Here is a 12842-nt window from a genome sequence, read left to right on the forward strand (position 1 = left end):
GCTTCCTCATCACCCACAGTGCCCCAGCCTGATGCAAGTATCCCTCATTTCTTAGTCGGAGAGCAGGAATGGTGTCTCAGTTCACCTCCTGTGTCTTTGCACCAGTGTTTTCTAGCACAGCTTCTACTGACATATTGTATATTGCAAAATGTTGAGCATCCCTGGTCCCCAGTTATTGTGACAACTAATATCCCCTCACCCACGTGCATGCACACATAGGCATCTCTGAACATCTTGGCAAGAAGGAAGTCATAGAAAGATATAGCATGCTCATGAATTGGAAGAATTAATATTGTTCAAACGTCCATATTTCCCAAAGCAATCTACAGATTCAGTGCAACCTCTATCAAGATCCCAATGGCATTTTTCACAGAAATAGGAAAAAACAATTCTAAAATTTGTATGGAACCACAGAGGACCCCAAATAGCCAAAGCTACCTTGAGAAACAAGAACAAGGCTGGAGGCATCATAATTCCTGATTTCAAACTGTATTACAAAGCCATAGTAATCAAAACAGTATAGCATCAGCATAAAACAGACACATAGTCCAACGGAACAGAAAAGAGAGCCCAGAAATAAACATGGTCAATTAATTTACGACAAAAAGAAAAAGCCAAAAATATATGATGGGGAAAGGGAAGTCTCTTCAATAAACGGTGTTGGGAAAACTGGACAACCATACACACAAAAAAATGGAACTGGACCACTATCTTATATCATACACAAAAAATTAAAGCAAAGTGGATTACAGATCTGAATGTAAGACCTGAAACAATAAAACACCTAGAAGAAAACATAGGCAGTAGGCTCTTTGACATTGGTCTTGGTGATGAATTTTTTTGAATTTGACATTAAAAGCAAAGGCAACAAAAAGCAAAACAATAAACAGGTGAGACTACCTCAAACCAAAAAGCTTCTGCACAGCAAAAGAAACCATCAACAAAATGAAAAGGCAACCTATTGAATGAGAGAAAATATTTGCAAATCATATATCTGATAAGGGATTCATATCTAAAACATATTTTAAAAAGCTCATACCACGGGGCACCTGTGTGGCTCAGTTGGTTAAGCGTCTGACTTTGGCTGAGTTATGATCTCACCATTCAGGTTCATGAGTTCGAACCCTGCTCTGCGTTGACAGCACCTGCTTGGGATCCTCTGTCTCCCTCTTTCTTTATCCCTCCCCCGCTCACATATGTGAAAGCACCCGAACAGGCGTGCATGCTCTCTCTCTCTCAAAAACAAACATTAAAAAAAAAAAGGCAACAAAAACCTCATTACTCTATAGCAAACAAAAAATCAATTAGAAAACGGGCAGAGAATCTGAACAGACATTTTCAGTGAAGACATACACATGACCAAGAAGTACAAGAAAATGTGCTCAATGTCACTCAACATCAGGGAAATGAAAATCAAAACCACAAGGAGATATTGCCCTTATACCTGTTGGAATGGTATAACGAGAAAACAGAAACAAGAAACAAGTGTTGGTGAGGAGGTAGAGAAAAAGGAACTATTGCGCACTGTCGGTGGGAATGTAAATTAATGCAGCCACTGTGGAAAGCAGTATGCAGGTTCCTCAAAAAATTAAAAATAGAACTACCAGATGCCCCAGAAATTCTACTTCTGGCTATTTGCCCAAAGGAAACAAAACGCTAATTTGAAAGGATATGTGGCAACCCCATGTTCATTGCAGCGTTATTTACAATAGCCAAGACATGAAAGAAACTTGTGTCCATCAGTGGATAAAGAAAACGTGATACACACACACACACACACACACACACACATATATACATATTCCAAGCCTGGAATGTATATGTGCAGCATGGCGATTACAGTTCATTTGCAAGTTGCTAAGAGTAGCTCTTACAAGGTCTCATCACAAGAAAAAAGAATTGTAACTATGTGTCGTGATGGATGCTAACCGGACTTACTGTGGTGATCAATTCACAACATATACCGATAATGAATCATTATGTTGCACACCTGAAACTGACATGTCAATTATATCTCAATAAAAAACTATTGCTCCTTTAACTTACTAAAATTTTCTCGTAAGTAAGGTCATAGCTCTCAGATCTATTTTCCTTCTGGAATTTGCTAAATGTTTTACATATTTCATGCTCTGTGATATGCAGCTATATCTCACGGCCAAACGTGATGCATTCCAAGCTTTTATGTTCTTCATAAATATTTTAATTCAAATAAAATAAATTTCAGAGTGTCATATTTTCCCAAGGCCCAAAGTATAACTATGAGTCATTTGGTTTTATTAGTGTTCTCTAAATATTATAAAATTAATATTTAGGGGCGCCTGGGTGGCGCAGTCGGTTAAGCGTCCGACTTCAGCCAGGTCACGATCTCGCGGTCCGTGAGTTCGAGCCCCGCGTCGGGCTCCGGGCTGACGGCTCAGAGCCTGGAGCCTGCTTCCGATTCTGTGTCTCCCTCTCTCTGTGCCCCTCCTCCGTTCATGCTCTGTCTCTCTCTGTCCCAAAAATAAATAAAAAACGTTGAAAAAAAATTAAAAAAATAAATAAATAAAAAATAAAATTAATATTTCAAAAAAAAGAGAGAGGTCAGATCGTGTTACTCCTCCGTACAAATCCTCCAAAGACTTACTATCTCACCCAGACTGAAAGGCAAAGCCCACATAATGGCCTCCAAGGCCCTGCACAATCCGATGGCATTTTTACCTCTGATCTTCCCATAGGTTCTTACTCTCCTCCCTCTCTTCATTCCTGCCATACATCTGATGCTCTTTGGGCCAATGAGTCCTCCTGCCTTGAGACGTTTGCACTGTTTCCACTGCCTGCTTTTGCCCATGACTCTGCTTGGCTCCCTGCATCATCACCTCTTACCTTTACTCAAATACCATCTTCTAGGTGAGGCGTCCTGTAGCTACTTCTTGTAGCACTGTAAGCCTCACCCCAGCAGTCTCTGTTCCTCTTTTCCACCTTGTTTCTTCCATACACTTATCGCCACCTAAAATTCCACGTATTTAACATATTACTTTTTATATAGCCCATGTCTTCCAATTAGAATATATGTGCCACGAGGGCTGGAATTTCTGTTTGATGTATTCACTTACCTATTCCAACACTTAGAAAGGTGTCTGGCCCATAATAGTTGCTCAGCAAACATTTGTTAATAGAATGAACACAGGAACGGTATATGCTTCATAAGAATCAAGTGCGTAATATACAGATAGCCAATAAGCATAGAAAAAGACGGCCAACGTTATCTGTCATTAGGGAAATTCAAACCACAATGAAATACGACTTCACACCCACTAAGAGGGCTATAATTTTTTAAAAAGACAAAAGCAAGATATGAAGAAATTGGAACCCTCACATATTGCTGGTAAGACTATAAAACGGTACAGCTACTCTGGAAAAATTAGACAGTTCCTGGAAATGGTAGAGAGTCACCATGTGACCCAATAATTCCTTCCCTAGGTACACACCCATGAGAAGTGAAAACACGTGTCCACACAAAAACCTGTACATAAATGTTCATAGCAGCATTATGCATAATAACCAAAAAGCAGAAACACCCGAAATGTCCGTTGATGAGTGAATAAGCAAAACATGTTATATGCATGCAATGGAATATTATTCAGCAATAAAAAGGAGTGAAGAACTGATACGTCCTGCACTATGGATGATCCTTGATAACATTATGCTAAAATGTTAAAGCTGCCAGTGACCCTTACATGAAATGTTCAAAACAGGAAGGAGACGAAAGTTTACCTAAGACTTGTGGTGGAAGTGCTGGTGAAAGGGATTGCTAATGTGTATGGAGTTTCCTTTCAAGGGGGAAAAATGTTCTCAGATTAGACTGTGAGGGGGTGGGGGGCGCCTGGGTGGCTCAGTCGGTTGAGCACCCACTTCAGCTCAGGTCGTGACCTCGCGGTCCGTGAGCTCGAGCCCCGCGTCGGGCTCTGTGCTGACAGCTCAGAGCCTGGAGCCTGCTTCAGATTCTGTGTCTATTCTCTCTCTCTCTCCCTCTTAAAAAATAAACATTAAAAAATTAAAAAAAAAAATAATAAAGTTAGACTGTAGTATTGCCTCACTTTGTGAATACACTAAAAACCAGTGAATGTATACTTCAAATAGGTGAATTATGGGACATATAAATTATATCTCAGGAAAGCTGCTTTTTAAAAACGAATGAGTTGCATAATTACATTAACAAAGATTTAATTCACTGTACTTGGTCAATTCCATTTTGTATCAGCTTTTCCTACCCATCTGTAAATCTTCCATGATTCCTTATAGACACTGAATTAGTGGCCTACTTCCCAGTAGTGTTTTTAAACCCTCTCCGTAACTGGTTTATGATCCATTAGATCATCCTTAAACATCAAGGGCAAGTTTTCTTTACTGAATTCAAAACACCTGGGCCAAACTCATTAAGCCTTATAGTTCTATTCTTAAATAGTGACGTTGGTAAAATGATAATCAGAAGTTCCTTCAAAGTCGGTATTTGTTGATTCAGTGACTGCTCAGAACTGGATTTTTCTTCCTATTTCATTGGTTTCTGTAACACTGGGTTTTCGAAATCCAGTTAAAACCTGTGATTTGTTGCCTGAGAGAAAAAGAAAAATAGTTTAGACCGTATGGTGACAATTCTAATATTTGTTGCTGGACACCTGCTGAAGCACCTCATATACGTGAACTCATTTTCTTCTTCAGTCAACCTGTAGCATAGGTATTATCTCTTTTCCACTAACGCGGCACTTAAATAACTTGGCCGAGTGGTGGAGGGCATGGTTCCAACCCCTCTGCAGAGTAAGGTCCACAGTGGGTCCCTGAATTAACCCCTTTCCCACTGTAGTAATCACTCAGTTCGTAGATATTTATGGAGTCCAATCAAATGCTAAGTATTGAAGATACAAAAACAAACCAAAATAATAACCAGACAGGGCTCTTGTTCTGGGATCACAGAATCGAATGTGGGAGACGAATACCTCCTCGAGTGACAGAAGTATATGGGGTAAGCCTGTGTCATAAGGGCCAAAGTCCTCCTGGAGTGCAGAGGTGTATGTTCACTTTGCCAGAGGAGATGGGGAGGACGAGGACAGAGGGCACTGAGAGGCTAACCTCTATTCCAGGCAAAGGAAACAGAGGGCAGGAAAGAACTTAGTAGCCTGGAATGGCCTCGGTGTGTGAGAGCAGCAGAAGAGCAGAAGAGGACTTGGGAAAGTAGACGCCAGGCTTTGAGGGACCTTGCAGATTATGCTAAAGCGTTGGGAATAAAAAGTACCAGAGAGCATGGACTTTACATAACCCTGTCTGCATTTCAAGGCGGTAACGAAGAATTCGGATGACTCACAGGGGTAGACACAATGAAAGGGATGCCAGGTAGGAGGCTGTTGTAAGAACTGACACAGAGACTTTTTTAAAGAGAAACAAATTAACAATTTGCGGTTTCTTTCTCTTTTAGAGAGAAATGGCCCCAGGAGCGTGGTTAGTACTGTCTACAGCAGCACCGTCCAACAAATATAATGCAAGTCTCATATGTAATTTAAAAGGTAAATTAGAGGGGCGCCTGGGTGGCTCAGTCGGTTAAGCGTCCGACTTCGCTCAGGTCACGATCTCACGGTCCGTGAGTTCGAGCCCCGCGTCGGGCTCTGTGCTGACAGCTCAGAGCCTGGAGCCTGTTTCAGATTCTGTGTCTCCCTCTTTCTCTGACCCTCCCCTGTTCATGCTCTCTCTGTCTCTGTCTCAAAAATAAATAAACGTTAAAATTTTTTAAAAAATAAAAAAAATAAATAAAATGTAAATTAGATTAATTTAAATTAAAATTTAGGAGCCCCATTAAAACAAGACAAACACATGAAATTAAGATTTTATTTAACCTGATACATTATCATCTCAACATGAAATCAAAATAAAAATATTAATTAAATATTTTATTCTTTTTTCATGACAAGTCTTCAAACTCCAGTGTGGATTTTATACCTAAAAGCTTCTCAAATGCTAAATTTGCTTTGGAACTACTTGACCTGCATGTCGATTTCATAAAATTTACAATCAAAAAGTAGAATCGTATATCTAGGTTGTTCCAAACACCCTCAAGTGTTGCCCAATATGTAGTTGAACGTCCATTTTCGAATTTAAATTGATTCAAATGAAGATTTTAAATTCAGTTTCTCAGTCACACTAGCCATATGTCAAGTGCTCGGTAGCCACGTATGGCAAATGGCTACCATTTTGGGCAGTGCAGATTGAAATACTAATTCTGAACCAAGGCATAATGACTTACCACACTCTCCTCCTTGGCTTATCATAGGTGTTCACTAAATACGTTTGCTATTATCAGAGAGCATAGACTTGAAAAATAGAGAATCACTAATTCTAAACCAACTGCAAATAAAAGTGTATCACACGGGAGGAGTTCTTTTTGAAACCAAAAGGAATAAATGCTCAGCGCATTATTGCTTCGGGCTAAGTTATTTAAAAGACCGTTTTTCTTTAGACCAATCCCTTGTTCAGCTACTGTAGAAAATGCACACTATGATTGGAAAGAATTATTTGTTATTAACACACCTACCAAATAGTAAAACACAAACAAATGAGTCCCATTATAGAACTTCAAGCCATGAAACAACAGGTCAGGAAACAGACACTGTGCAAGAAATTGACTAGCCCTCTGGCAGGAGGGAACTCATCTCCCCTGCCCCCTGCTGTCAGCTTCCCGGCACTGCAGAGCTCCACTTGGGGAGTCATTGCTTTCAAAGCGATGGTGGAAGGTCAGAAGCTTTCCGCAGCACTGAGAAACTTGCCAGATGATGAATACGTTTTCCTTCCTAGTGATCATTTGAGTGGACTAGCCGTCGTCACTCTCACATCTCTGTGAATGAGGAAGGCTGGGAGCCTGGCTCTCTGTGCGTTGGTTTCCCCATCACGGCCCTAGCGGAGGAGAGTGTAGAGAAGACCCGTATGATAGTTAGAGAGAAAGGTAAGGGACCAAGCCTGTGGGCCACAGAGCAAATGATGAAACTGGTGCAGCAGGTAATTCAACAAGCGAGGTAAATGTAAGAGAAGGCAGGGAGCAGTGGGGACAGGGGTCAATTGGAGGGTCAATGACACCTCTGAAAGGGGAAGTTCCCTGGGGGGGGGGGGGGTGGCAATCGCTGCTGCCAGATCTGTCTGCTTGTGTTTGTTCACAAATAAGAGATTGGGGATTTCGTGTAAAATCTAGTTTTTAAAAATCAGCACACATTCTGTGGACCAAACAGATCAAGTGACAGCTCCCTAGTTAGTTTGCAACCTCTGAACCTCAAGTTACACGAAGGTCAAAATCAAGAGCAGCATCCAAAAGAGAGTTCAAGTGAAAGCTAGTGAAGGACAGTTATTTTGAAGAAAGGGTAATGCAAACTACATCACAGACCAAAGAGAATACAAGTCACTGCTGGGATAAATCCAATCTAGGTCAGTTTATATCCATATCAGGAATAAGACAGATTCAATACAATATGTACTCAAGACAATTAAGGTAAGGCCCTCTCTTTGGAACTGAACAGCCACATCAACCCTGGACTGCTATTGGGCCATCACAGGAAAGAGAAATAAACCATCTTGTTCAAGCCACTGTATTTTCAGGTCTCTTACTAAAGCAGCTTTGCCTATATCTGAAGTAATATGAGCCATGCAAACTAAGGAGATGTCCCTGCAAACAGAAACCCCCTGTGTTAATAGCAAAGAAATGTTAGGAGCTGGAATGGAAGAGTAACTGACTAGCAGATCAAGAGAGCTGACTTTCACCATGGTGGGGAAAGCTGAGAAGGAAGCTACTAACGACTGCAGGAAGAGGTGAAAGTGGGACTGAAAACAGAATTGGCCAAAAGCTTTAAGGGGTGAAAAAGGTCACTTCCAAACAGAGAGAAGGGAAACTGCTTTTTTAATAAGGCTTATGGAAACATGACTCTTTTAACTGTGTCGTGTGATTTTGATAAAAAATAAGAATTAAACATGAAAATAATAAATTCTGCTATATTCTCTTTTTTAGCATTTATTTTTTAATGTTTTATTATTTATTTTTGAGAGTGAGAGAAAGCAAAGCACGAGTAGGGGAGGGGTAGAGAGAGAGGGAGACAGAATCTGAAGCAGGCTGCGAGCCGTCAGCACAGAGCCCGATGTGGGGCTCAGACCTGAACTGAAGTTGGATGCTCAATCCACAAGCCCCCCAGGTGCCCCTAATGTTTATTTACTTTTGAGAAAGAGCATGAGAACGAGCGGGGAGGGGGGGGGGGGCGGGAAACAGAAGGTCCAAAGCAGGCTCTGTGCTGAGCACAGAACTCAAATTCACGAACTGTGCGATCATCATCTGTTGGACGCTCAACCAGCTGAGCCACCCAGGCGCCCCTCTGCTATTTTCAACAGTAAGAAATTCCCTAAACTAATAACTAAGTCAGGTAGAAGGGGATAATGATACACCAAAATATATAAAAATATATCTTTAAATGTTTACATATCATCAAAAATAGGAATGACTTTCAATGATACATTTTCAATTTTCTTTATATACAAATAATTTGAATTATACCTGTGTATATATACAGACACACACAGATACACACACTTCACGCACAATTACAGTTTTAGGGGGAAAAAAATACAAATAAGACCACGTAGGATCAACACTGTGTAAGGAATCTAAAGTGGTAGTTTTTAGAAACTTCTTAATAGATTATTTAAAAAATAAGATAAAATGATTACATCAAACAAGGGCTCAATCTAGAAGATACAGTTAAAAGATAGTTTTAGTTTTCATAGTGGCACCTATACAGTTCACCAAGTAAGATAAGAATAAGAACTTGTCACTCATGTTGTTTATCTAAGAGTTGGTGTCCTTGAATCAAGTTCTCCCGTCTATCTAGGAGAAAAATTTTTAAAAAGAAAAACAAAATGCATTGGCCACAGAGATTTAACTTTTCTTCTGCCTTCTGAATATGTGACAATACAGAATGCATTAAATTTGGAAATGACAGTGAGTTGAACGTGCCATCATTTGAAAATCAAGTTCTAAAAGACTTCACTTGAATGACACCAGGGATATCAGACTTTGAGTCTTAGCATCCTCACTTAGGACTTGCAGGACTTTGGGCAAATTAGCTGCTTCTCTCATCTCTAAAAGAGAAATGATCATATCACCTATCTTAATGTCACTGCAACTCTTTTCAAGGTTTGCCATTCTCCAATTACAGTCTGGCACCAGCCACCTAGCTGAATCTTCTAAAGACAACTTCATACAATTAGGAAGTTTTAATGGTAAACAAATACGAAAGACTACAAATTGTAAAACTTTAAAAGTATTAGGGGCACCTGGATGGCTTAGTTGGTTGAGGGTCCAAATCTTGACTTTGGCTCACATCATGACCCCAGGGTCATGAGATCAAGCCTCGCGTCAGGCTCCATGTTGAACAGAGACCCTACTTAAGATTCTCTCTCTCCCCTCTCCCCAGCTCACATTCTCTTAAAAAAAACAAACAAAACAAAATAAAATAAAACAAAACTTAAACTGTCTTAATTCTTTTTTCCCTCTCATTGACTTCTCACTCTTTCCCAGAAGTCATTAAAAAAAAAGACCAATAAACTTGGGCAATTTTAAAACTTAAAATTTCTACTCAGCACAAAAACAAACCATAAATAGGTGAAATGATTAACTGCAAAACATCTGCAATACATAAGAAATTATTTTAAATGCCATAATTTTCATTAAAAAGTTACATGGCTCCAAGAGTAAAGGTTTAAAATTGTTAATTTTCCCAAACATCTCTACAGATAGGAAGGGATTACATCCAAAGAGCTCTTACAAATAATTTTTAAAAGCTGGTTACTACCTACACAAAAATGTTGAAACTCATAAAGAAAATAAATCAATAAAATTGGATACCATTTTCACTGATCCTACCAAAATTATTTCTAATAGCGAAAAAAATATAAACAGTCGAAATATTCACCAAAAGAAACTGGTTATTAAACAGAGTGTGGACATACATGCTATGCAGTTATGAAGAAAAACAGTAACAGAAGAGAAATTTAACAGAAACTTCCTCTGGAAAGTGAGGTATTTGTTGCTTTTTATTTTCTCCCTTTATCTTGTTCAAATGTAAAATTATCTTTAATTAAATAAATCTGTGGTTCTTCAAATTCAAATTGTTAATACTTCATTAAAAACAGGGGCTCCTGGGACTTGGGTGGCTCAGTTGGTTAAGCATCCGACTTCCGTTCGGTTGGGGTCATGATCTCAACTGTTCGTGAGTTCCAGCCCTGCCTCAGGCTCTGTGCTGAGAGCTCAGAGCCTGGAGCCTGCTCCAGATTCTGGGTCTCTTTCTCTCTCCCTGCTCCTCCCCCAATTGTGCTCTGTGTCTCCGAAAATAAATAAACGTTAAAAAAAAAAAAAAAAAAAGAAAAGAAAACAACCCAGGGGAGCCAGGGGGCGTGGCTCACTAGGACAAGCGTCTTTGGCTCAGGTCGTGATCTCACCGTTAGTGGGTGGGAGCCCTACCTCGGGCTCTGTGCTCACAGCTCAGAGCCTGGAGCCTGCTTCTGTCTCCCTTCCTTTCTGCCCCTCCACCGTTCGTGCTCTCTCTCAAAAATACACACTTTAAAAAAATTAAAAAAAAAAAAAAATCCTATTCATTCATTGCTCAAAGCCACCTATTACAATTTTCTTGGGAGTTTCCCCAGGCCAAGTTAATTTCTCCTCTGGGCACTCAGTAATTTTCTTTGTATCTTTATCCTATCACTTAATAAAAAGCTCACATGAGAGTATGCTTACTTATAATCCTCAACTCTAAAAAAACAGCCTGGTCTTGAATTCTGGCCCATTCACTTACTAGTGACTTGTGTCTAATTTCTCATTTGTAAAAAAGAAATGATAGTACCTACCTCATAGGACTAAGGAGTAAATGAGTTCATGTATGGAAAGCTCTTAAGAGCAGGCTCTTGCCTCCGCTTAGCACTGATGTTAGCTAACATTACTGAGCACAGAAAATACCCCATTGCTATTTATATTCCTCTAAATTCCCAGCACTGACTTGCACACAGCAAATATTAACAAATGTTTTACTGAATTTAACCGACTTGCTACCAGGGGATTCAAAGGGTTGAGGACGACAAAAACAAGGTCTCTGCAAATTAAATTTACAGCCCAGTCTTCAGGACTGCGACCTTTGTGAGACTGGTAGGTTTTTTGTTGTTCTTCATTGACAGATTAGGTAGCAGAGAAAGAGTGCATTCATCAGACTGAGTAAAGTAGGAAGAGGCAAAAAAAAAAAAACCACATTTGGCCCAGGACCAACTTGTCCAGTAACCCCTACTCTTTCCTCAATCTGCTGCTGTCCCTCAGCACCCGAACTTCTCGCCCATTTCCATGGTCTCCTTGTGCCAGGTAAGGTTCATCTCTCTGTAAGGCAAGAAAAGGATCGAGTCTCACACGTTCTGAGCATGTGGTGCTCTTGGGTTACAGCAGTCAGGCAAGCCTTCCTGGAAAAGCTTTCTTGCTAAACTTCTTACCTTCCGAAGATTCAGATAGTCCAAACTGCTCCCCCTTACCCTAAGGTGGGCAGACCACCCCTCATGCTTCTCTATGAGCTTCTTCATAGGGAAGCAGTGGGAAAGGTGGCTCCAGAAGTCCCGCACCTGCTGCCTCCTCACACAACACCCCCCCTAGGATGCCTCCCTCAAGTGCCAGAGCCCCTTGTACTTACCTTGCTTTGATCTATAGTTTATTGTATACCTGGAATTTTCCATATAAATCATGTAATGACATTACCGTGGGAGACTTTGAGGGCTTAGGCATGAAAATCAGCATGCCATTCCTGTCATCGCAGAAAACCGCAGCTCCATGACTTGACAGACATGTGACCTCCAGTAAATTGCATAAAATAAGCCTCAGTTTCTTCATCTAGTAATTGGGAGTTTTCTGCTTTACAGGGTGATATTGAGATTAAACAGGGTAGAGTATATTAAGTTGCGAGTGTGGAGCCCAGAACAGACGTGTTACACACTCAATAAATGGGAGACACCTACAGGTAAAGGTGACTTTGTGAAGATTGAAATTAGGCCCTCCAGCTGAGATTTTCCAGGACACTGACCCCCTGTTACCAAGTCCCAGGGCTGTATCCCCTAAATAACTTCGTGGTGTGTGTTCCAAAAAGTACAGTGCAGCCAAGATTATGCGTGGTGAGACCAGGGCAAGGCACGGAGGAAGGGGATGTCAAAGCAAATGTGATAAATCATTCAAACCTAAGTATTTCACACATAAAAATCCCATTACAATATTTCTAAAAGCACTATTCAAATTCCCACAATATTTGAGATTAGTAAGACATTAACTTGGGTTTACTGTATCATCACAAAAGAACAGTTAACCTGCTTCTGTAATAACGTGAATGACCTTCTACCAAGTGCAGGATAAAAATCCACACTCAGAAATAAAACCAAGACGCAGTTAGTAAAAGCTTAAACAGGTATCTGATAAATACTGTAAAACCTTGCAGAAAGAATAAGAGTCCTAATATATGCACATATCATGCCATACATATTAAGGTGTCAACTCTCCCCAGATCATAATGGATTTCATTTGTATAAACCCAATCAAAATCCCAGTAAGATCTCTGAAAGAAAAATATGGGTACTCAAGCTTATCTTAAAGAGTAAGTGTCTGAAAATAGCCACCCCACACAAAAACAAAAACAAAAACAAAAAAACAAGATGGGGCAGCTCCCCCATCAGGTACCAAAACAAAGCATCCAAGGACACTGATTACAGCAGTGGGGTACTGGTGCAAGAACAGTGAAACTTGCAAAGTATCAGGGGTTCATGCC

The 12842-nt window shown here is 40.2% G+C and overlaps 1 protein-coding gene across 1 annotated transcript in view; it reads right to left on the bottom strand.

The window, feature by feature from the left end:
* Positions 1–4186: 4186 nt before the first annotated feature.
* NUP58 (nucleoporin 58) overlaps positions 4187–12842 on the bottom strand; it is a 50644-nt gene continuing 41988 nt past the window's right edge. The window contains exon 15 of the mRNA XM_058689636.1: positions 4187–4591. Within this exon, the coding sequence (XP_058545619.1) occupies positions 4509–4591 (83 nt within the window). The 3' untranslated portion in view covers positions 4187–4508. The remainder of the gene's footprint in view (positions 4592–12842) is intronic.

The sequence above is a fragment of the Neofelis nebulosa genome, chromosome 1 (genome assembly GCF_028018385.1).
Source record: "Neofelis nebulosa isolate mNeoNeb1 chromosome 1, mNeoNeb1.pri, whole genome shotgun sequence".
NCBI classification, from domain to species: Eukaryota; Metazoa; Chordata; class Mammalia; order Carnivora; family Felidae; genus Neofelis; species Neofelis nebulosa.